This window comes from Thalia democratica, chromosome 4, assembly GCF_965202585.1.
Source record: "Thalia democratica chromosome 4, ktThaDemo2.hap1.1, whole genome shotgun sequence".
Classification (NCBI taxonomy): Eukaryota; Metazoa; Chordata; class Thaliacea; order Salpida; family Salpidae; genus Thalia; species Thalia democratica.
Window position 1 is genome coordinate 79,644,366 of NC_139168.1, and position 24,785 is coordinate 79,669,150.

General features: G+C 24.4%; 1 protein-coding gene across 1 annotated transcript; it reads right to left on the reverse strand.

The window, feature by feature from the left end:
* Nucleotides 1–11,422: 11,422 nt before the first annotated feature.
* Nucleotides 11,423–13,542, reverse strand: LOC145833669 (serine/threonine-protein kinase pim-3-like). The gene is made up of 5 exons (XM_082940818.1): nt 13,308–13,542; nt 12,967–13,098; nt 12,595–12,740; nt 11,986–12,129; nt 11,423–11,713 (listed from the first exon to the last, which is right to left on the reverse strand). The coding sequence occupies exons 1-5, from the start codon at nt 13,540–13,542 to the stop codon at nt 11,423–11,425; spliced, it is 948 nt and encodes a 315-aa protein (XP_082796944.1).
* Between the last annotated feature and the right edge of the window lie 11,243 nt (nt 13,543–24,785).

Below are 24,785 nucleotides of genomic sequence, written 5' to 3' on the forward strand. Positions count from 1 at the left end.
TAAAAGGTAACATATATTGAAGCTATTACAGGTATTACATACAAAGTAAAGTTTCATGTTTAACTGTTTTAATTGTTTTTTTTTTTTTTTGAAAACGGATAAACTTAATAATAAATGCATATTTCTAAGTACAACATTTATAAAACAGCATTCATTACAATTACATTAAGGCAATGGAGTACAATACAAAACCAGAAAAATTGGGTTTGAATCTTTATATTAAGCTTAAACTCAGCGAAATTTTTATTATCAGGCTTCTTATACATAACTCGTAATTACTTGTCCTTTACAGTTTAAATAATATTTTTGTTTGATAGTACAACTGTTTTAAATAAATGTAGCCCGCCTAAAACTTTTCTTCTATGTTCCGCGAGCAACTACTTCTAGCAAAATTAATCTAACACTTGTAAAAAGCTGCCCTCTACTTTACTCATTTATGACAACTAATTTATCTTGTAAACATTATTGTTATGTTCTTTTTAAAGTTTGCAGTTTGTTTTAACACGCTCAAACGTATTTTAAAAAAGCTATACATAAAAGCTGTATCTTAAATTAAGAAAAGCTGTATAGAAATCAGTAAAAGCTTAGAAGTAGAGCAACGAATAAAACTTATAAAAAGTTATTAACTCATGTTTGTTTGTTATTCAAAAAACGAGATTTTTAAGTAAATTTTCTGTCTATGTATGAACTCAAGTTAAATTTATTAAAAATTTTACAATAAAAATGATTTTTTTTTCAAAGCTTACAAAAGTTTCAGTAATTCTTCCACTTTCATTAAATACTAACGTACAAATTTTAAGGTTCGTATTTAACTAAACATAATTTTTTTTGAATCAATCATTGTTTATTTTATCTCTATTTGGAGTAAACTTTACATATAAATGCATATAATTCTAAAACAGTAGTCATTACAGTCATAAAAGCAGATTAAGCGAGGCGATGGAGTAAAGTACCAACCCAGACAAAACGGGTCTGAATCTCGGCAAAAACTTATATCAGGCTTAATTGTACATTAAATATTTATTATAATTATCAGGCTTTTAATACATAATTTGTAACCACTTATCCTTTATAGTTTAAAATCGTGTTTCTTATTGATAATACAATTATTTCATGTAAGCCCGCGGAAACTTTTTATATATTCTGCTCGCAACTCTTTCTAAAAAGAATGGCCTTTTATCTATAAAATGCTTTTTTTATAAAATCCTTGTATTTTACTCGTCTAAATAAATAGTCTATTTTCTAAATAGTATCAATTTTTTTTTATTATAAAATGTATTATCTATGTCTGGTGTACTACCTGACAAAAAGCAAGTCGATTTTGTTATGTGCAAATTATAAGTAGTTTATAAAAAATATCACTGTAAAGTAATGTTCAAAAAATGTACAAATAATAGAAATTAAAAGTAGAACGGATTTTACATTAAAGTATGTATTTTGATTTTAAAATTAGCCGAAATAAAATAAACTAAATATTAAATAAACTCTACTTAACAATTTATCTTTCAACTTGTCATAAGCAAGAAGCTAAATGTCTATTAATCGAAAGTTTGAAAAAGTAGCTATAGCCAGTTAACATAAGCTTTAATTCTTTTTGAAAAAGATTCATTTAAGCACTGACTATGTCTTTGACCGAAACTTAGTTTGTAAAATAAAATCTTGAAAGAATAAATTCATTATTTCCCCTATAGTAGCTAGTTAAGTGCTTTATCTAAACTCGAAATCGTTAAACTTAACATAATAATTCTAACATAATAAAATTAACATAATATCTAAAAGTTAAGTATTGAGTACACAGAGATTTTATAGAAACTAAATACCTATACAATAAATATATCTTTAAACCCCAAATAACATTATACAAGAAAGTATTTTTGTAGTTTTTTGTGTACGCAAAAACGTATATGTGTTTAAAGTTGTTTTAATTTAGTTGAAAATTAACTAAAAGGCTTGCGTTAAGTTAAAAATAATGAGCTGAAACAATTTTTTTATTAATTTAAATGACACAAAAGTTTCGTTGTTAAAATTTGTTGGTATACTGTAACTTTCTAACAAAATTTATGTATAGTTTGGCAGTTTTAAATTCATCAAAGAGCTGCGTTTAAAGTTTTAAAAAAATATTTGGTATCCAGTTAAACTTCTCAATAACAGGTTCAGAATGATAAAGTAAAAACTAATAAATAATTTTTACTTATTTAAGCTATAATTTTCAGCTTCAAGCTGAGTAAAAAAAATTGTATTTTCTCGCGTTCATGTGATTTCTTTAGCAATTTTATTACTTTTATAAGTTTATTATATAACTTGTAACTTATTTTGGTAATATAATGCACTGACGAAAGTCAAAATGTACGAAATACAACCAGGCTTGGTAGAAACAATTTCCAGCAAAGTTGCCATAAAAAGTGTCATTCGACTTTAGAACAAGTTAATTTCATTTATACTGTAAAAATCTGATTTCATTACATAAAATTAGTAGCTTTTAACTTCCCAAGTTGCCAAAACACGACATTGTTAGAGTAAATATTTGCAGTAGCCAATAACACGATTTAAACATTGTTTATTTTACAACAATTTAGTTTTAAAATAGGATATTTTAGTGATAGCTGCAGACCGCGGTAACCTTTATAAAGTGCGGCCCGTGAATAACTTAAGAATAAGAAAAATGACTCTTTAATTGTAAAGTCTGCCAATTTAACTGATAAGGAAATGCTGCAGCTACAAAACTTTTAATTTAAATTAACAGGTTCAACAGATATTCTTTTGAAATTAACACATATTCAGTTTTTTTAGGAAAAATTCGTAATAAATTTTTGTTATGCTTTCACACCAGAGCCCTACAGTGTAATTTGACCTGAGAACCTAAACAAATCACATTATATTTTAACAACATGTTCATAGTTTATAAACAAACACGAAGAAATTGGCAAAGCAGGTCCTTTTAAAATACATACTTGGACAGCTAAATATTTCAGTTCAAACACCGTTGATAAAGAAAACAATTTTTTCTTGGCACCTTAACTAGTTTCGTAAAAGCTACCCATCAGTAACGATATTTACAACTTATGTAATTAACAACTGCAAGACTACCAGGATAAAAAATCAGTACATACTAATTACCTCTTTAAATATAATCTAGCTTGTGCAAACGAAATATGCAGTCAACATATACGACTTTGGTAAACGGATTATGCTTACAACGACTTATTAAACGTTTTGGTCTTTACCCTTTTGATGCATATTTAACTTTTTATAACAGTTTTAGTAAGGGACTATTTCTTATCAGAATTATGCAGTGCACAAATAATTGTAAATACAAAAAAAATTAAATTGATTTTTGAACTTTTGTAACCTTATGTAATTCTGTAACTTTATTTTAGATAAAAAACAGTTTATAATAGAACACAATTTATTTAATACACAAAAAAACATAATATTTGAAGATTGGATTCATTCCATGTTTTTCACACGTCCAACGTCAGCAACAAATAGAAGACCACCGGAGAGACCTGTAAGAATAATATATAATTAATAAACCGGAAAAATTATTGATGCTTTTTAAACTAAAAATTAGTAATATTTCATTTAATAATTAAATCATATTAGTGAACAGATGCCGTTAAAAGTGGCTGAAACTCAAAAAGCAACGTAACATGTAATAAAAAAGCATCCAACAAACTTGTAGCTTTTGCAGTCAAAACAACAGTTTATTAACAATTTACAAATAAAAAAATGCAAGCAAGCAATACAAACTAATTTAATTCATTAATTTTAATAACTATACGTGTTCAAAGTTTAACTAAAATCATATAACTTAGCTATTAAATACCACAAAGAAATAAATTATAGTTCTGTGAAACAAAATAGCTTCCACAGCTTCAAACTTTTTAATAACCTCTATTTCACAAGTACTATATTTTAGTCTCTTTAAAATTAATTGTAGACTTGTAACAAAAATTATAGTAAAACAATCAAAAAACATACAAGTTTAAAATGTTAGCTACAAAATCTACATGTTATTGAAAATTAACACCAGCTTTTAAATTTGACTTAAGTCAGTTTATCTTAAAGCTTATAAAATTTATACATATGTAAACAAAAAATAAATAAAGACGTTTGAATGATTAAAATTAACAACACTTTTTACTTTTAACAAGTTTGATTGAGCAATGCTTACAAATCTTAAATAACTTATTTTCTTTACAAAAGATAATAAATACTCAAAAAATTAATTAATAAAACAAAAATTCGAGTAAATTTGAAAAAAATAATTATAATAGCAATCGACACAAACGATATAAAATTTATAAATTATAAAATCCAAATAAGATAATTAGAAGGAGCATAGACTATTTAAAAGCTTTATTTTTCAATCATAGTTGTCACAACTGTTATTAAATTTAGTAAAGAAAAAGTTATTTACATTAAAACAGATTAAAATATTATAGTAAATTGGACAAAATAAAATGAGAAAATACTGCACCATTTGTTGGTCTAGTAATTTAAACAAATGTAATTTTAATAATTCTCAAATTTGCTATGATACACCGCTAAGATAAACATATATTTAATTTTGGTTAAATTAATAAATACATATTTTTTCTTATGTTCAAAATAAACAGTCGATTTATAAATCAAAACTCTATTTAACTATAAAAAACACCAAGCACTAAAAAAACACTTTGGATTTATTAAAAAAATTTCAGTATCAGATTATTTTTTCTATATGTTTAACAAAACAGTTTTTAAATTATTTGTAATTGTAAACACTTACTTATTGTTCCACTTCGCACAATTTATGATATTTAGTGACAGAGAGGTCCACCGGTTCCGCTTCAGTGATTTGGCATCGGTGAACCAATTCAAGACACTGAAAAAAAAATTATAAATATTACAATTCATAGAGTTGATTTAAACTGGTATTAAATATTTAGTAAAGCATTTTATTTAAACACAATAGATATATAGAATATGTAAAAATTTGTGGCCACATTGTTAAATATTAAGCATGTTCCATCACAATTATCATTGTTTCGTTATGATTTTCTTATTGAATCACTAGTTAAATAAACTTCACTTATTCTTTTAACAAAAAAAAAGTATAATGTGCAACAGTTGTATGAAAAATGTTAGCAGGAATAATTAAAACGACATATTCTGTAAAAAAAGTTTTGAGGCTATTGTTCTGATAAGTTCAAATTTCTTATTAAACTGAACTGTATAATTATTTCTTGACATACAGATTAATATGTCAAGTTGACTAAAAGGTTTGTTGTAGATGAAAAGTTTATAGAAGTTCAAATGACCAGTTTGTAGAGAGCATATTTATCTTTTAGGGTTATAAACTTTGTAAATTGAAACTGTGAAAAACACTCTTAAAAGTTTTAATGATTTTAAACAACTAGTTTTTGTAATATGTACTATGATTACTTAATTTAAACTACTGATATGAAAACACACTGTTCAAATATTACTTACATTTCAGGCCACCTGTATTAAACAATAAATTTTACTACTATTTTTTATGCTTTACTACACCACTATACATATTAAACACAACATTATAAGATACTAAGTTTTACAAGTACCATATTTTAGTCTCTTTAAACTTAATTGTAGATTTGTATACAATATATACAAGTTAACATGTAATAAAAAAGCATCCAACAAACTTGTAGCTTTTGCAGTCAAAACTACAGTTTGATAAAAATTGACAAAAAATTAAATGCAAGCGAGCAATACAAACTAAATAAATTTATTAATTTTAATAATTATATGTGTTTAAAGTTTAAATAAAATCATATAACTTATAAATAAAGACGTTTGAATGATTTAAATTACCATTTTATTGAAATTAACAACACTTTTTACTTTTAACAAGTTTGTTTGAGCAATGCTTACATATCTTAACTAACTTATTTTCCTTTCAAAAGATGATAAATACTCACATAATTAATTTACCAAACGAAAATTCGAGTTTAAATTATTAAAATAGAAATCAAAACAAACAAATGAAATTAATCAATTATCAAACCTAAATAAGATTATCAGAAGGAGCATACACTATTTAAAAGCTTTAAAATTTAATCATAGTTGTTGCAACTGCTAATAACTTTTTCTCTACTAAATTTAAGTACATTAAAACAGTTTAATATATTATAATAAATTTGACAAAATTTACATTGCTCAATATGAGAAAATACTGCACTTTTTGTTGGTTTAGTAAGTTAATCATATGTAACTTTAATAGTTATCAAGTTTGCTATGATAGACCGCTAAGATAAACGTTTTACTTTACTTTGATTGTATCAATGAAAACATCTTTTTTCTTATGTTTAAAATAGACAGTAAATTTATAAATCAAAACTCTATTTAACCATAAAAATACCCCAAGCACTAAAGAAACACTTTGGATTTATTACAAAAAATTCAGTATCAGATTATTTTCTTTAAGTTGAACAAAACAGTTTTTAAATTATTTGTAATTGTAAATACTTACTTATTGTTTCACTTTGCATAATCAATGAGATCTAGTGACAGAGAGGTCCACCGGATCCACATTAGTGATTTGTCATGGTCAATAATGCAATTTAAGAACAGAAACTGAAAAAAAAACAAAGTTATAAATAGTATAATACATAAAGTTGATTTAAACTGGTATTTTTATTAAAATAGTCATGTGTGTGCATGTCTAACAACTTAAGTAAAGTACACACAACTGTTTTGCAAACAGAGATATTAAATTTGTATAAAAAATCATAAAAATATTACTTATTAAAAATGTGTTTTATTCATTATTATACAAACAACTTGGTTTACATTTAAAATAATTCTCATAGTATAAAAACAACATTGCCACTCTTTAAAACAAAAAACTATCCTTAGTGACCTTGTACAGTCCTAAGTCATCCTGTGCTTTTTTTTCAAATCATATTGAAAATCTTAATTTAATTGAAATAAACTTTTCAAATCAATATAAATCATGTTTTAAAACAAAACAGGTTATAAAATATCAAAACATTGTTACTTGACCAACTTTATCTGTATCAAGGTCTAGAAAAAACTGGCCTAAGACTTTTAAAAACATAAAACTATTTTGATTTGTCCTTACTCAACCTTAGATTTAAAAAATTCAAACTCTGCTGAACAATATTAAGTATTTTGAATGTATGGCAAGCATGATACAAAATACTTATAAACTTTTGGTGAAAATGTAAGGTTTTCAAAATTATATCTTTTTTTACAACATTATACTTATACAAAGATAAAATGTTTTAAAAACAAGTGTTGATTAAATAAAAGTAATTTTATACATTTAGATATATAAATGTAAAAGTACTGGGTGTAAGGGACAGGGGTGGGGGCTTATAAATTTATATGCTCATCTGTTTACCAGAGGTCTTAACTACTTTATCTACTTTATAGATAGCTGATTTATAAATTAAATGTTATATGTCATCAGTCACATAAAGGTTAGAATTTTTTTCTATACCCTTAATAGGTTTTAACCAAAACACTATGTTAAAATTTTAGCATGGGTGCCATACTTTCAGAAAAAAAGAATAGTTTAAGTTTGTGTATCAGGTTAAAACTTTTTTTTATAAACTTATAAACAGTTATATAAAAAGTTATCTACTGCTATGATTAAATAATATGTTAATGAAACTAAAACTTTTAGCTTTTGTGTTTTACCAGGTAAAATGTATTATACTGTTATCTTAATCTTCAAATTACATACATGGTTTGTCTTATAGTATGGATCTGTTTGATATATAAGAGTTAAACAACTCTAAGTTGTAGTTAATAATACTATTATTAAAACATACTCACCACTGTACTATACCAAAAACTTGCAGAAATAATTTTATTGGGTGGGTTGTAGAAGAAGATATTGTTGTAAACAAACTTTCAAAACACTAGGTGCTTATTTCGTTTTAATAAGTATTCGCTGTTCAAATACTAGTTTTATTACTTACAAAACCACTGTACGAAACCCAATTTACAATTTAATTTAAAAAACTTTTTACGTTTAAAATGACCAAACTATACAATTAAAAGTCAAAAAATTTAAATTCTTGCAATATTCACAAATTTCAACATACTATCAAAAAATTACAAAATGTAAAATTTGACTAATAAACTAGGTTTTAATAAAAACATTTTTTGATTAATTTTTAATAGATTTCTTTATAAAAATTGTTACAACAGAAGTATTTATTTTCACATCTAAAAACTCGCACAAATAAAAGTTTTAGAACGTTTGTATAATGTTTCAATTTTGTTAAAAAATAGAGTAGTTTTATCCGTGAAAAACTATGTGGATGAAAGCTTAACTTCAAAACAGGAAAAGAAAGCAGTTACTTATTAATGTTATATTTACCAGACCAAAAAAGTACCAAAAAATAAGTTTAATAATTTTTGTTTAACAATACATATGGTTGGAAAAATTAATGTTTTGCTTTAAAATTTAAAGAATATTATAATTTATTTTAGGAATTTTTACATAACAGTGTATACCATATATTTTGAAAAAATAAAAGCGTCAATAAACCTAACCAAGTTAAAATGTCTTATTTTTGTATGTCTATAAAAATAAACAGTAATTAAGTTGGTGTCTATTGTTAATGTTATTTTAGTTTATAAACTTTTCAGTTGTTGGTTTTATAAGTAAACATGTGAAACTGCGGTTAATTTTCTTAATGATTCTTGTAAAAATTAATAATTTAAAACTTAACTTTTATCAGTACTTGTGCAATTGATATAAAAACTTCTAACTGAAATATAGAATTAATTCAATAATTGCTTACTTAGATGCTTTAAACAGCTTTCTTATTATATGAATATAATTTATTAAACTTTAGTAAAAGAAATAAAAATGTTACATAATAAAGTTAAATAAGCATTTGTAAGCAAATTTTAAAATTTTCTAGTAACTAATATTGTTTCCTACAATAAAATTAATGTAAAAAAAACTTACAAAACGAATAGTAAAAACTTTTATTTTAAACTAGACTGTCATTTAGTTTTTTTTTAAACTTGAAAAATTTTATAGCTTTGCCACTACTTACTTTTCACTAAATATGTAATGTTGTTCTAAGCAGCTTTCGAAATGACTAGCAGCTAAAATAGAAACATTGAAAAAAAAATCAATTTTAAAAGCTTTAAAACAAGCATATTAATTTAAACTATATACACTTGTAATAAAATGAATGAAACACTTTGACATTTTTCGGTCCAGTTTTTACTTAAAGTTTTTATTAAAAGTAAGAGCATTGTTATCATTATTTAAAAAGTGTTTCGTACAATGTATAATTTACAAGGTATACACAGATTTATATTGCAAATGAAGATTTAAAGTAAAATGTGAATTTAGAAAACAAAAAAACTAAAAAGATTGCTAAAAAAGTTCGAAAATAAATTAGTTATGTTAGTTTATTATTTAAATAAATAAACTGCTAAGATTAATGTCTAGCTACATAAGTTTAGCAGTTATAAGTCTGTGAACTTTGTATGTTGTATAGTATCTACAAAGTTACAATAAATATAATTTTTTTTTAATTACATATTGAACTTTTCTTCAAATCATGTTGAAAAATAACTTGCAATTTTTAATTTTTATCGAAATTATTTACAAAACTCACACAAATATACGTTTTAGAATGTTTGTATTATTTTTCAATTTTTGAAAAAATAAAGTAAAATCATATCTCAGTCGTTTTGAAAATATTGTTAAACTAAATTAAATTAAATTAAATTAATATTAGAAAATATATAACTGTCGTGTTAGTAATCAACCAAAAATATTATAGTTTAAAATTATACTAATTTAATATTAATTTTTATTTTGAGTTGAAGAATTTGAAAACAACTACATAGCTATTGCAAATTTAGATAAATTATATGGCAAAATACCATAAACTTAATAAGTATTGACTGAATTAAGTTTTACTCAAACTGGGTTTTAGTTTAATGCAATGTTCTTAAGTATTTTTGTGTATGAGTGATTTTTTATTATGTCTTAGACAATTTTATAAATTAATTGTACTTGTTTGATGCTGTAGATTATATTTTTACTTGTTTAATTTAATCAACTAAAATGATAACAATAGCACTAATTTAACCAACTTCTAAATTTGTAATCGTAACTTTTTTTTTTTCTATAATTCAGTTATTTAAATATATATGGACCAATTGCCAAAGTTTTATTCTTTAATTTAGCTGTAATCAATATATTTTTAAGATTTTTTTTATAAATTCTATTTTTTTTACTTATTTTAAGATGTGATTAACACCTTTGAAATTTACTAACAATTAAAGTAGGAGTCTATAAAAAATATTGATTTCACAGGCTTAACAATAAGCGTACTTTATTATATTAAAGATTCAAGTTTCTTTTTATTTGAATTTTGTTTCAAAAAGCTTGTGTTTGGCGTTTAGTTATTATCAATATTTTATTTTGTGAATACAAAATTTTTAATATAAATTTATTGAATTGAAAGTTTCAACGTTCACAACATGTTGAGTGAATAACTTTTGTTTACATTTACTTTTTTACGTATATACTTTTAAATACTTAATAACAAAAAATAATGGTTAAATTAATTAGTTGGACTTTAAACAATTCAACAAACGATTTTTTAAACTATACTACTTTTTTATAATCCTATAATATTAAAAGCTTTTAGTGCTTCTAGTTCCCTAAAAAATAAAAAATAAAAATTTGATATATAAAGAGTATAACAAAGTTTCTAATACTTTTAAAGTATAAAAGGAAATACTTGCAAACAAGATCGCAAGAATTCAAAAAAAAAATTGGTCGAAAAGCTGCCGGGACATGTCGCAAAACGCAATATTTGTGTATTTTGAACGCTAGGTCGGAATTTCGCCCGATTTTAATTCAAATTCTTATTTGGTAAAAATTATATTTTTAAATTAGATTTTTACTTGTTTGCTATCTAAAAAGTAAACACGTTTCTAATTAATTCAAACATATTTTATTTCATATAAACAAAAACATACTAAACGCTTTGTCTTGCTTCATAGATGGCATATTTAATGTTTATATTAAGTGTTTAAATCATTTTTATGTATGTTAAACGCTTAGAAATATTTATAAGGTATGATATACAAACTTATATTAGTTTTGAATATTATAGTTTGAGAAACTTCTAATTTAGAAACTGTTTTTATAAATTTCAGTAGGTTTCTTTACAGCTAATCGAATTGGAAAACATGTTGTTATTTTTACAACTAAATATTAAGGGCTATCTAAAATTTTAATAAGAGTTGGAATATAAATCAAATAGCAACACATTCTGCTAATGTAGTTTATTAAAGCAAAAAATTCATAACGAAAAAAAACTAATCAAACTGAATAATCGTATAACTTTTTTAGAGAAGTAATTGTATAACTGAACAAAAATTTTTATCGTCTCATCCATCCATGCTTCATCAACTTCTGGTGCGTGAAGGTTTCGCTGAAAACGTCATTCAGCATTTCAGTGATAAATTTGTTGAACTTCAATGTGCTCTTATCCCTCGGCACCTTGAAGTCCTTCTTGACGTCATTGTCATCGTCGAAGATGAAATCACCTTCCACCATCAGGTACACGGAGACTAGCATTCCGAAGATGTCGGCGTCCTTGTATGTTCTCTCCTGGATTATTCCCGGAGATCTGTATCCTTGCGTGCCAACGCAGTTCCAGTTTTCAAACGGCTTTAAATAAATAATGTAAAATTTTATTTTTTATTTATTAAGTTTCTAAATCATGTTAAAAAAAATTAATAGTAGTTTTATATAAAAATTTAGTATCTATCATTTTAAGTTTTATAAGTCTTAAATTGAATATTTATTAAATTATAAATAAATTTTATCGATGTTTTTATGTAGTTTTTAGTATATTTAAATACATTTGAAGAAAAAAATTAACAAATTTTAAAATTTTATACCACGTGTATAGCTCAGTCATGTGTCTTAATAAAACTGACCTTATCGCTTTCTATGTGAGTGCATCCGAAATCAACGAATTTTACTTCAATGTCGCCTTCATGTTCTCTTATTAGTATGTTGTCTAATTTAACTTCCAAATGGTAGACCCCCTTCTGGTTCATGCGATTGATCGTTTTGTACGCCTGAAAAAAAATTTTTGGTTTTAAATCAGTTTAAAATTATCATAAATAGCACAAGTTAATTATAAGTTATAAGTGGTTATCTACTGGATACGGATCATATGTACTTTTCAAGTGATTCTTGTAACATATAGTGTAAGGTTCGAAACTTAATTGACTTTAATCAACCTCTGCTTTTTCTTGCTTAATACAAGTATTATTTTTAAGTCAGGATCCGGTCGGATCCGGATCCAGCTAATTTGAAAAATTTATCCTGATCGAGGAGGGTTATAATTTTAAAAAAGTCGGAATCCTAATACTAGATTACAATAACTTGTTTAATTTTTAGCTTAGATACTTTTTTAGTTGTAACTTTTTAATATAAGTGAATATTTTAGTAGTTGGTAGTAATTCAAAATTAATTCTACCATAGTTTTATTAACAAACAATTATACAAAGAACATATCTTTAAATTTAAAATTATCAAACCTTCTTGAACAACAGCTTCGCATTCTTCTCATCCATGTATTCATGCTTGTCTAAATAAGCTGAAATATCTTTGAAACCGTCCAGGTATTCCATCACTATGATGTAGTAGTCCTCATAAGTGTACCAGTCTTTTAGTTTCACTATATCTGTTTAATATTGATTATTTTTAGTTTTAAAATGTTTAACATCATTGTGATCATTGTTTATGTTCTTTTTTTTTTGCATGCCAAACGTAGGCATTCTAGACATTGATACTGACATCATGACTAAATTGAAAGACATGCAAAAGAAAGAAAAAAAAAAAAGTTAAGTATAAGTGATTTCTAGAGAAAAGAAAATAATGTTGAAGGATAAGGCAAATGAAATTCTTACTATTTTCCAAGACTGTTCCTTTCACTGCCCCTAATACTTTTTGGTGTTTTTCAACTTCCTCAGGGATTCCAGTAACATTTTTCATAGAACAATATTTTATTGCAACTTTGAGGTTTTCGTGTTTCGGCATGCCTGTGAACAAATGCATGTTACAAATAATCAATATTGTAAAATCTAAATTATCAAAAAGCTGATGAAAATTATTTAAGAAACTTATTTTTAGTTATTTTAATCATAAGTTATTACAGATTAATAACAACGTCAAAACTCAACATTTTTTTGAATTTTTACTCATAGACTTTTAATTTTAACAGAAGTAGTAATTCCAATTACTCAATTACCTATAAACACTGCCCCGTGTCCTCCCCATCCGATGCATTTATCAGTAATCTTGTATTTGTGGAAAAACATTTTATTAGTACTGGAGTATTTCAAATGGAAGTCATCAACAGTCAGTTCGCTTTTGTCGGGTAGCTTCAATGTTTGTTTTACGCATTTTTCCCGGTCAGTTTTACATTTTTTAGCTATGACTGTTACTGGTTGTATGTTTTTTCGTTTGTTTATTATGGGTACCATTTCGTATTTTACGATAGCTTGTTAAGTGAAGTTTTACTAAAGTTCTGTGTTGTAAAGTAAGTTTTACTTTTATATAAATAAAGCAAAAGTTGAGTTTGTCAGCTTAATATAATTTATTAGTTTGATTTTCATTAGAAGAAATAGGTAAATTAGTTAAGTAAATAAATGAAGTTTAAAGAAAGTAAAAAGTAAACTTACAAAGCATTTGTTTACTGTAGTTTGCATAGTAACAAAAAATGTTGTGAAAATTTAGATAAAAATAAAAAATGCATTTGAAAGGGCATATTACGTAAGATGTATATTTTAAAGAAAAAAAAAGTTTCGCTCAGTATTAGTGGGGCTAAGCTTTTAGGGTGGAGTAGACGGACGTGGTGGCCCTTGAAGAGCGACAGCGTGTGGTGAAAAACCCGTAAATTTTTTTAATTATTTTTTTACTAAAATCGATATGGTGCAATCTTGTGGATTTGCGACACCTAGCGGATAAAAAAATTAGAAATTTAACTTTGATTTTTATTAAAAATAAACTAATTTCGCGATGTGTTTAAAATTCGTAATCAATTAGGCAGTTTTACAATTTTTTTAGAAGTCAGAGCTTAAAAACCTCGGAAACTTCTTTATGATAAAGTAAAGGTTTACAGTTTTATATTAAATTAAAGATTAACGTTTTTATAATGAAGTAAAGTCTAAATTTTAACAAGGTTTTTAACGTTAACAAGTTATACTGCATATATTATAAAATCTATGAAAAACTGTGAAAATTTATCGATTCTTATCGTTTTTTAAGCGAATGAGATATGTTAATTTTATTTAAACTCTAACAATATAAATAACAAACTATTTAAAAGGTAACATATATTGAAGCTATTACAGGTATTACATACAAAGTAAAGTTTCATGTTTAACTGTTTTAATTGTTTTTTTTTTTTTGAAAACGGATAAACTTAATAATAAATGCATATTTCTAAGTACAACATTTATAAAACAGCATTCATTACAATTACATTAAGGCAATGGAGTACAATACAAAACCAGAAAAATTGGGTTTGAATCTTTATATTAAGCTTAAACTCAGCGAAATTTTTATTATCAGGCTTCTTATACATAACTCGTAATTACTTGTCCTTTACAGTTTAAATAATATTTTTGTTTGATAGTACAACTGTTTTAAATAAATGTAGCCCGCCTAAAACTTTTCTTCTATGTTCCGCGAGCAACTACTTCTAGCAAAATTAATCTAACACTTGTAAAAAGCTGCCCTCTACTTTACTCATTTATGACAACTAATTTATCTTGTAAACATTATTGTTATGTTCTTTTTAAAGTTTGCAGTTTGTTTTAACACGCTCAAACGTATTTTAAAAAAGCTATACATAAAAGCTGTATCTTAAATTAAGAAAAGCTGTATAGAAATCAGTAAAAGCTTAGAAGTAGAGCAACGAATAAAACTTATAAAAAGTTATTAACTCATGTTTGTTTGTTATTCAAAAAACGAGATTTTTAAGTAAATTTTCTGTCTATGTATGAACTCAAGTTAAATTTATTAAAAATTTTACAATAAAAATGATTTTTTTTTCAAAGCTTACAAAAGTTTCAGTAATTCTTCCACTTTCATTAAATACTAACGTACAAATTTTAAGGTTCGTATTTAACTAAACATAATTTTTTTTGAATCAAACATTGTTTATTTTATCTCTATTTGGAGTAAACTTTACATATAAATGCATCTAATTCTAAAACAGTAGTCATTACAGTCATAAAAGCAGATTAAGCGAGGCGATGGAGTAAAGTACCAACCCAGACAAAACGGGTCTGAATCTTGGCAAAACTTATATCGAGCTTAATTTTACATTAAATTTTTATTATAATTATCAGGCTCTTAATATTTAATTTGTAACCACTTATCCTTTATAGTTTAAAATCGTGTTTCTTATTGATAATACAAATATTTCATGTAAGACCGCGGAAACTTTTAATATATTCTGCTCGCAACTCTTTCTAAAAAGAATGGCCTTTTATCTATAAAATGCTTTTTTTATAAAATCCTTGTATTTTACTCGTATAAATAAACAGTCTATTTTCTAAATAGTATCAATTTTTTTTTATTATAAAATGTATTATCTATGTCTGGTGTACTACCTGACAAAAAGCAAGTCGATTTTGTTATGTGCAAATTATAAGTAGTTTATAAAAAATATCACTGTAAAGTAATGTTCAAAAAATGTACAAATAATAGAAATTAAAAGTAGAACGGATTTTACATTAAAGTATGTATTTTGATTTTAAAATTAGCCGAAATAAAATAAACTAAAAATTAAATAAACTCTACTTAACAATTTATCTTTCAACTTGTCATAAGCAAGAAGCTAAATGTCTATTAATCGAAAGTTTGAAAAAGTAGCTATAGCCAGTTAACATAAGCTTTAATTCTTTTTGAAAAAGATTCATTTAAGCACTGACTATGTCTTTGACCGAAACTTAGTTTGTAAAATAAAATCTTGAAAGAATAAATTCATTATTTCCCCTATAGTAGCTAGCTAAGTGCTTTATCTAAACTCGAAATCGTTAAACTTAACATAATAATTCTAAAAGTTAAGTATTGAGTACACAGAGATTTTATAGAAACTAAATACCTATACAATAAATATATCTTTAGACCCCAAATAACATTATACAAAAAAGTATTTTTGTAGTTTTTTGTGTACGCAAAAACGTATATGTGTTTAAAGTTGTTTTAATTTAGTTGAAAATTAACTAAAAGGCTTGCGTTAAGTTAAAAATAATGAGCTGAAACAATTTTTTTATTAATTTAAATGACACAAAAGTTTCGTTGTTAAAATTTGTTGGTATACTGTAACTTTCTAACAAAATTTATGTATAGTTTGGCAGTTTTAAATTCATCAAAGAGTTTCGTTTAAAGTTTTAAAAAAATATTTGGTATCCAGTTAAACTTCTCAATAACAGGTTCAGAATGATAAAGTAAAAACTAATAAATAATTTTTACTTATTTAAGCTATAATTTTCAGCTTCAAGCTGAGTAAAAAAAATTGTATTTTCTCGCGTTCATGTGATTTCTTTAGCAATTTTATTACTTTTATAAGTTTATTATATAACTTGTAACTTATTTTGGTAATATAATGCACTGACGAAAGTCAAAATGTACGAAATACAACCAGGCTTGGTAGAAACAATTTCCAGCAAAGTTGCCATAAAAAGTGTCATTCGACTTTAGAACAAGTTAATTTCATTTATACTGTAAAAATCTGATTTCATTACATAAAATTAGTAGCTTTTAACTTCCCAAGTTGCCAAAACACGACATTGTTAGAGTAAATATTTGCAGTAGCCAATAACACGATTTAAACATTGTTTATTTTACAACAATTTAGTTTTAAAATAGGATATTTTAGTGATAGCTGCAGACCGCGGTAACCTTTATAAAGTGCGGCCCGTGAATAACTTAAGAATAAGAAAAATGACTCTTTAATTGTAAAGTCTGCCAATTTAACTGATAAGGAAATGCTGCAGCTACAAAACTTTTAATTTAAATTAACAGGTTCAACAGATATTCTTTTGAAATTAACACATATTCAGTTTTTTTAGGAAAAATTCGTAATAAATTTTTGTTATGTTTTCACACCAGAGCCCTACAGTGTTATTTGACGTGAGAACCTAAACAAATCACATTATATTTTAACAACATGTTCATAGTTTATAAACAAACACGAAGAAATTGGCAAAGCAGGTCCTTTTAAAATACATACTTGGACAGCTAAATATTTCAGTTCAAACACCGTTGATAAAGAAAACGATTTTTTCTTGGCACCTTAACTAGTTTCGTAAAAGCTACCCATCAGTAACGATATTTACAACTTATGTAATTAACAACTGCAAGACTACCAGGATAAAAAATCAGTACATACTAATTACCTCTTTAAATATAATCTAGCTTGTGCAAACGAAATATGCAGTCAACATATACGACTTTGGTAAACGGATTATGCTTACAACGACTTATTAAACGTTTTGGTCTTTACCCTTTTGATGCATATTTAACTTTTTATAACAGTTTTAGTAAGGGACTATTTCTTATCAGAATTATGCAGTGCACAAATAATTGTAAATACAAAAAAAATTAAATTGATTTTTGAACTTTTGTAACCTTATGTAATTCTGTAACTTTATTTTAGATAAAAAACAGTTTATAATAGAACACAATTTATTTAATACACAAAAAAACATAATATTTGAAGATTGGATTCATTCCATGTTTTTCACACGTCCAACGTCAGCAACAAATAGAAGACCACCGGAGAGACCTGTAAGAATAATATATAATTAATAAACCGGAAAAATTATTGATGCTTTTTAAACTAAAAATTAGTAATATTTCATTTAATAATTAAATCATATTAGTGAACAGATGCCGTTAAAAGTGGCTGAAACTCAAAAAGCAACGTAACATGTAATAAAAAAGCATCCAACAAACTTGTAGCTTTTGCAGTCAAAACAACAGTTTATTAACAATTTACAAATAAAAAAATGCAAGCAAGCAATACAAACTAATTTAATTCATTAATTTTAATAACTATACGTGTTCAAAGTTTAACTAAAATCATATAACTTAGCTATTAAATACCACAAAGAAATAAATTATAGTTCTGTGAAACAAAATAGCTTCCACAGCTTCAAACTTTTTAATAACCTCTATTTCACAAGTACTATATTTTAGTCTCTTTAAAATTAATTGTAGACTTGTAACAAAAATTATAGTAAAACAATCAAAAAACATACAAGTTTAAAATGTTAGCTACAAAATCTACATGTTATTGAAAATTAACACCAGCTTTTAAATTTGACTTAAGTCAGTTTATCTTAAAGCTTATAAAATTTATACATATGTAAACAACAAATAAATAAAGACGTTTGAATGATTAAAATTAACAACACTTTTTACTTTTAACAAGTTTGATTGAGCAATGCTTACAAATCTTAAATAACTTATTTTCTTTACAAAAGATAATAAATACTCAAAAAATTAATTAATAAAACAAAAATTCGAGTAAATTTGAAAAAAATAATTATAATAGCAATCGACACAAACGATATAAAACTTATAAATTATAAAATCTAAATAAGATAATTAGAAGGAGCATAGACTATTTAAAAGCTTTATTTTTCAATCATAGTTGTCACAACTGTTATTAAATTTAGTAAAGAAAAAGTTATTTACATTAAAACAGATTAAAATATTATAGTAAATTGGACAAAATAAAATGAGAAAATACTGCACCATTTGTTGGTCTAGTAATTTAAACAAATGTAATTTTAATAATTCTCAAATTTGCTATGATACACCGCTAAGATAAACATATATTTAATTTTGGTTAAATTAATAAATACATATTTTTTCTTATGTTCAAAATAAACAGTCGATTTATAAATCAAAACTCTATTTAACTATAAAAAACACCAAGCACTAAAAAAACACTTTGGATTTATTAAAAAAATTTCAGTATCAGATTATTTTTTCTATATGTTTAACAAAACAGTTTTTAAATTATTTGTAATTGTAAACACTTACTTATTGTTCCACTTCGCACAATTTATGATATTTAGTGACAGAGAGGTCCACCGGTTCCGCTTCAGTGATTTGGCATCGGTGAACCAATTCAAGACACTGAAAAAAAAATTATAAATATTACAATTCATAGAGTTGATTTAAAATGGTATTAAATATTTAGTAAAGCATTTTATTTAAACACAATAGATATATAGAATATGTAAAAATTTGTGGCCACATTGTTAAATATTAAGCATGTTCCATCACAATTATCATTGTTTCGTTATGGTTTTCTTATTGAATCACTAGTTAAATAAACTTCACTTATTCTTTTAACAAAAAAAAAGTATAATGTGCAACAGTTGTATGAAAAATGTTAGCAGGAATAATTAAAACGACATATTCTGTAAAAAAAGTTTTGAGGCTATTGTTCTGATAAGTTCAAATTTCTTAGTAAACTGAACTGTATAATTATTTTTTGACATACAGATTAAAATGTCAAGTTGACTAAAAGGTTTGTAGTTTGTTGTAGATGAAAAGTTTATAGAAGTTCAAATGACCAGTTTGTAGAGAGCATATTTATCTTTAAGGGTTATAAACTTTGTAAATTGAAACTGTGAAAAACACTCTTAAAAGTTTTAATGATTTTAAACAACTAGTTTTTGTAATATGTACTATGATTACTTAATTTAAACTACTGATATGAAAACACACTGTTCAAATATTACTTACATTTCAGGCCACCTGTATTAAACAATAAATTTTACTACTATTTTTTATGCTTTACTACACCACTATACATATTAAACACAACATTATAAGATACTAAGTTTTACAAGTACCATATTTTAGTCTCTTTAAACTTAATTGTAGATTTGTATACAATATATACAAGTTAACATGTAATAAAAAAGCATCCAACAAACTTGTAGCTTTTGCAGTCAAAACTACAGTTTGATAAAAATTGACAAAAAATTAAATGCAAGCGAGCAATACAAACTAAATAAATTTATTAATTTTAATAATTATATGTGTTTAAAGTTTAAATAAAATCATATAACTTATAAATAAAGACGTTTGAATGATTTAAATTACCATTTTATTGAAATTAACAACACTTTTTACTTTTAACAAGTTTGTTTGAGCAATGCTTACAAATCTTAACTAACTTATTTTCATTTCAAAAGATGATAAATACTCACATAATTAATTAATCAAACAAAAATTCGAGTTTAAATTATTAAAATAGAAATCAAAACAAACAAATGAAATTAATCAATTATCAAACCTAAATAAGATTATCAGAAGGAGCGTACACTATTTAAAAGCTTTAATTTTTAATCATAGTTGTTGCAACTGCTAATAACTTTTTCTCTACTAAATTTAAGTACATTAAAACAGTTTAATATATTATAATAAATTTGACAAAATTTACATTGCTCAATATGAGAAAATACTGCACTTTTTGTTGGTTTAGTAAGTTAATCATATGTAACTTTAATAGTTATCAAGTTTGCTATGATAGACCGCTAAGATAAACGTTTTACTTTACTTTGATTGTATCAATGAAAACATCTTTTTTCTTATGTTTAAAATAGACAGTAAATTTATAAATCAAAACTCTATTTAACCATAAAAATACCCCAAGCACTAAAGAAACACTTTGGATTTATTACAAAAAATTCAGTATCAGATTATTTTCTTTAAGTTGAACAAAACAGTTTTTAAATTATTTGTAATTGTAAATACTTACTTATTGTTTCACTTTGCATAATCAATGAGATCTAGTGACAGAGAGGTCCACCGGATCCACATTAGTGATTTGTCATGGTCAATAATGCAATTTAAGAACAGAAACTGAAAAAAAAACAAAGTTATAAATAGTATAATACATAAAGTTGATTTAAACTGGTATTTTTATTAAAATAGTCATGTGTGTGCATGTCTAACAACTTAAGTAAAGTACACACAACTGTTTTGCAAACAGAGATATTAAATTTGTATAAAAAATCATAAAAATATTACTTATTAAAAATGTGTTTTAATCATTATTATACAAACAACTTGGTTTACATTTAAAATAATTCTCATAGTATAAAAACAACATTGCCACTCTTTAAAACAAAAAACTATCCTTAGTGACCTTGTACAGTCCTAAGTCATCCTGTGCTTTTTTTTCAAATCATATTGAAAATCTTAATTTAATTGAAATAAACTTTTCAAATCAATATAAATCATGTTTTAAAACAAAACAGGTTATAAAATATCAAAACATTGTTACTTGACCAACTTTATCTGTATCAAGGTCTAGAAAAAACTGGCCTAAGACTTTTAAAAACATAAAACTATTTTGATTTGTCCTTACTCAACCTTAGATTTAAAAAATTCAAACTCTGCTGAACAATATTAAGTATTTTGAATGTATGGCAAGCATGATACAAAATACTTATAAACTTTTGGTGAAAATGTAAGGTTTTCAAAATTATATCTTTTTTTACAACATTATACTTATACAAAGATAAAATGTTTTAAAAACAAGTGTTGATTAAATAAAAGTAAGTTTATACATTTAGATATATAAATGTAAAAGTACTGGGTGTAAGGGACAGGGGTGGGGGCTTATAAATTTATATGCTCATCTGTTTACCAGAGGTCTTAACTACTTTATCTACTTTATAGATAGCTGATTTATAAATTAAATGTTATATGTCATCAGTCACATAAAGGTTAGAATTTTTTTCTATACCCTTAATAGGTTTTAACCAAAACACTATGTTAAAATTTTAGCATGGGTGCCATACTTTCAGAAAAAAAGAATAGTTTAAGTTTGTGTATCAGGTTAAAACTTTTTTTTATAAACTTATAAACAGTTATATAAAAAGTTATCTACTGCTATGATTAAATAATATGTTAATGAAACTAAAACTTTTAGCTTTTGTGTTTTACCAGGTAAAATGTATTATACTGTTATCTTAATCTTCAAATTACATACATGGTTTGTCTTATAGTATGGATCTGTTTGATATATAAGAGTTAAACAACTCTAAGTTGTAGTTAATAATACTATTATTAAAACATACTCACCACTGTACTATACCAAAAACTTGCAGAAATAATTTTATTGGGTGGGTTGTAGAAGAAGATATTGTTGTAAACAAACTTTCAAAACACTAGGTGCTTATTTCGTTTTAATAAGTATTCGCTGTTCAAATACTAGTTTTATTACTTACAAAACCACTGTACGAAACCCAATTTACAATTTAATTTAAAAAACTTTTTACGTTTAAAATGACCAAACTATACAATTAAAAGTCAAAAAAATTAAATTCTTGCAATATTCACAAATTTCAACATACTATCAAAAAATTACAAAATGTAAAATTTGACTAATAAACTAGGTTTTAATAAAAACATTTTTTGATTAATTTTTAATAGATTTCTTTATAAAAATTGTTACAACAGAAGTATTTATTTTCACATCTAAAAACTCGCACAAATAAAAGTTTTAGAACGTTTGTATAATGTTTCAATTTTGTTAAAAAATAGAGTAGTTTTATCCGTGAAAAACTATGTGGATGAAAGCTTAACTTCAAAACAGGAAAAGAAAGCAGTTACTAATTAATGTTATATTTACCAGACCAAAAAAGTACCAAAAAATAAGTTTAATAATTTTTGTTTAACAATACATATGGTTGGAAAAATTAATGTTTTGCTTTAAAATTTAAAGAATATTATAATTTATTTTAGGAATTTTTACATAACAGTGTATACCATATAATTTGAAAAAATAAAAGCGTCAATAAACCTAACCAAGTTAAAATGTCTTATTTTTGTATGTCTATAAAAATAAACAGTAATTAAGTTGGTGTCTATTGTTAATGTTATTTTAGTTTATAAACTTTTCAGTTGTTGGTTTTATAAGTAAACATGTGAAACTGCGGTTAATTTTCTTAATGATTCTTGTAAAAATTAATAATTTAAAACTTAACTTTTATCAGTACTTGTGCAATTGATATAAAAACTTCTAACTGAAATATAGAATTAATTCAATAATTGCTTACTTAGATGCTTTAAACAGCTTTCTTATTATATGAATATAATTTATTAAACCTTAGTAAAAGAAATAAAAATGTTACATAATAAAGTTAAATAAGCATTTGTAAGCAAGTTTTAAAATTTTCTAGTAACTAATATTGTTTCCTACAATAAAATTAATGTAAAAAAAACTTACAAAACGAATAGTAAAAACTTTTATTTTAAACTAGACTGTCATTTAATTTTTTTTTAAACTTGAAAAATTTTATTGCTTTGCCACTACTTACTTTTCACTAAATATGTAATGTTGTTCTAAGCAGCTTTCGAAATGACTAGCAGCTAAAATAGAAACATTGAAAAAAAAATCAATTTTAAAAGCTTTAAAACAAGCATATTAATTTAAACTATATACACTTGTAATAAAATGAATGAAACACTTTGACATTTTTCGGTCCAGTTTTTACTTAAAGTTTTTATTAAAAGTAAGAGCATTGTTATCATTATTTAAAAAGTGTTTCGTACAATGTATAATTTACAAGGTATACACAGATTTATATTGCAAATGAAGATTTAAAGTAAAATGTGAATTTAGAAAACAAAAAAACTAAAAAGATTGCTAAAAAAGTTCGAAAATAAATTAGTTATGTTAGTTTATTATTTAAATAAATAAACTGCTAAGATTAATGTCTAGCTACATAAGTAAAGCAGTTATAAGTCTGTGAACTTTGTATGTTGTATAGTATCTACAAAGTTACAATAAATATAATTTTTTTTTAATTACATGTTGAACTTTTCTTCAAATCATGTTGAAAAATAACTTGCAATTTTTAATTTTTATCGAAATTATTTACAAAACTCACACAAATATACGTTTTAGAATGTTTGTATTATTTTTCAATTTTTGAAAAAATAAAGTAAAATCATATCTCAGTCGTTTTGAAAATATTGTTAAACTAAATTAAATTAAATTAAATTAATATTAGAAAATATATAACTGTCGTGTTAGTAATCAACCAAAAATATTATAGTTTAAAATTATACTAATTTAATATTAATTTTTATTTTGAGTTGAAGAATTTGAAAACAACTACATAGCTATTGCAAATTTAGATAAATTATATGGCAAAATACCATAAACTTAATAAGTATTGACTGAATTAAGTTTTACTCAAACTTGGTTTTAGTTTAATGCAATGTTCTTAAGTATTTTTGTGTATGAGTGATTTTTTATTATGTCTTAGACAATTTTATAAATTAATTGTACTTGTTTGATGCTGTAGATTATATTTTTACTTGTTTAATTTAATCAACTAAAATGATAACAATAGCACTAATTTAACCAACTTCTAAATTTGTAATCGTAACTTTTTTTTTTCTATAATTCAGTTATTTAAATATATATGGACCAATTGCCAAAGTTTTATTCTTTAATTTAGCTGTAATCAATATATTTTTAAGATTTTTTTTATAAATTCTATTTTTTTTACTTATTTTAAGATGTGATTAACACCTTTGAAATTTACTAACAATTAAAGTAGGAGTATATAAAAAATATTGATTTCACAAGCTTAACAATAAGCGTAATTTATTATAATAAAGATTCAAATTTCTTTTTATTTGAATTTTGTTTCGAAAAGTTTGTGTTTGG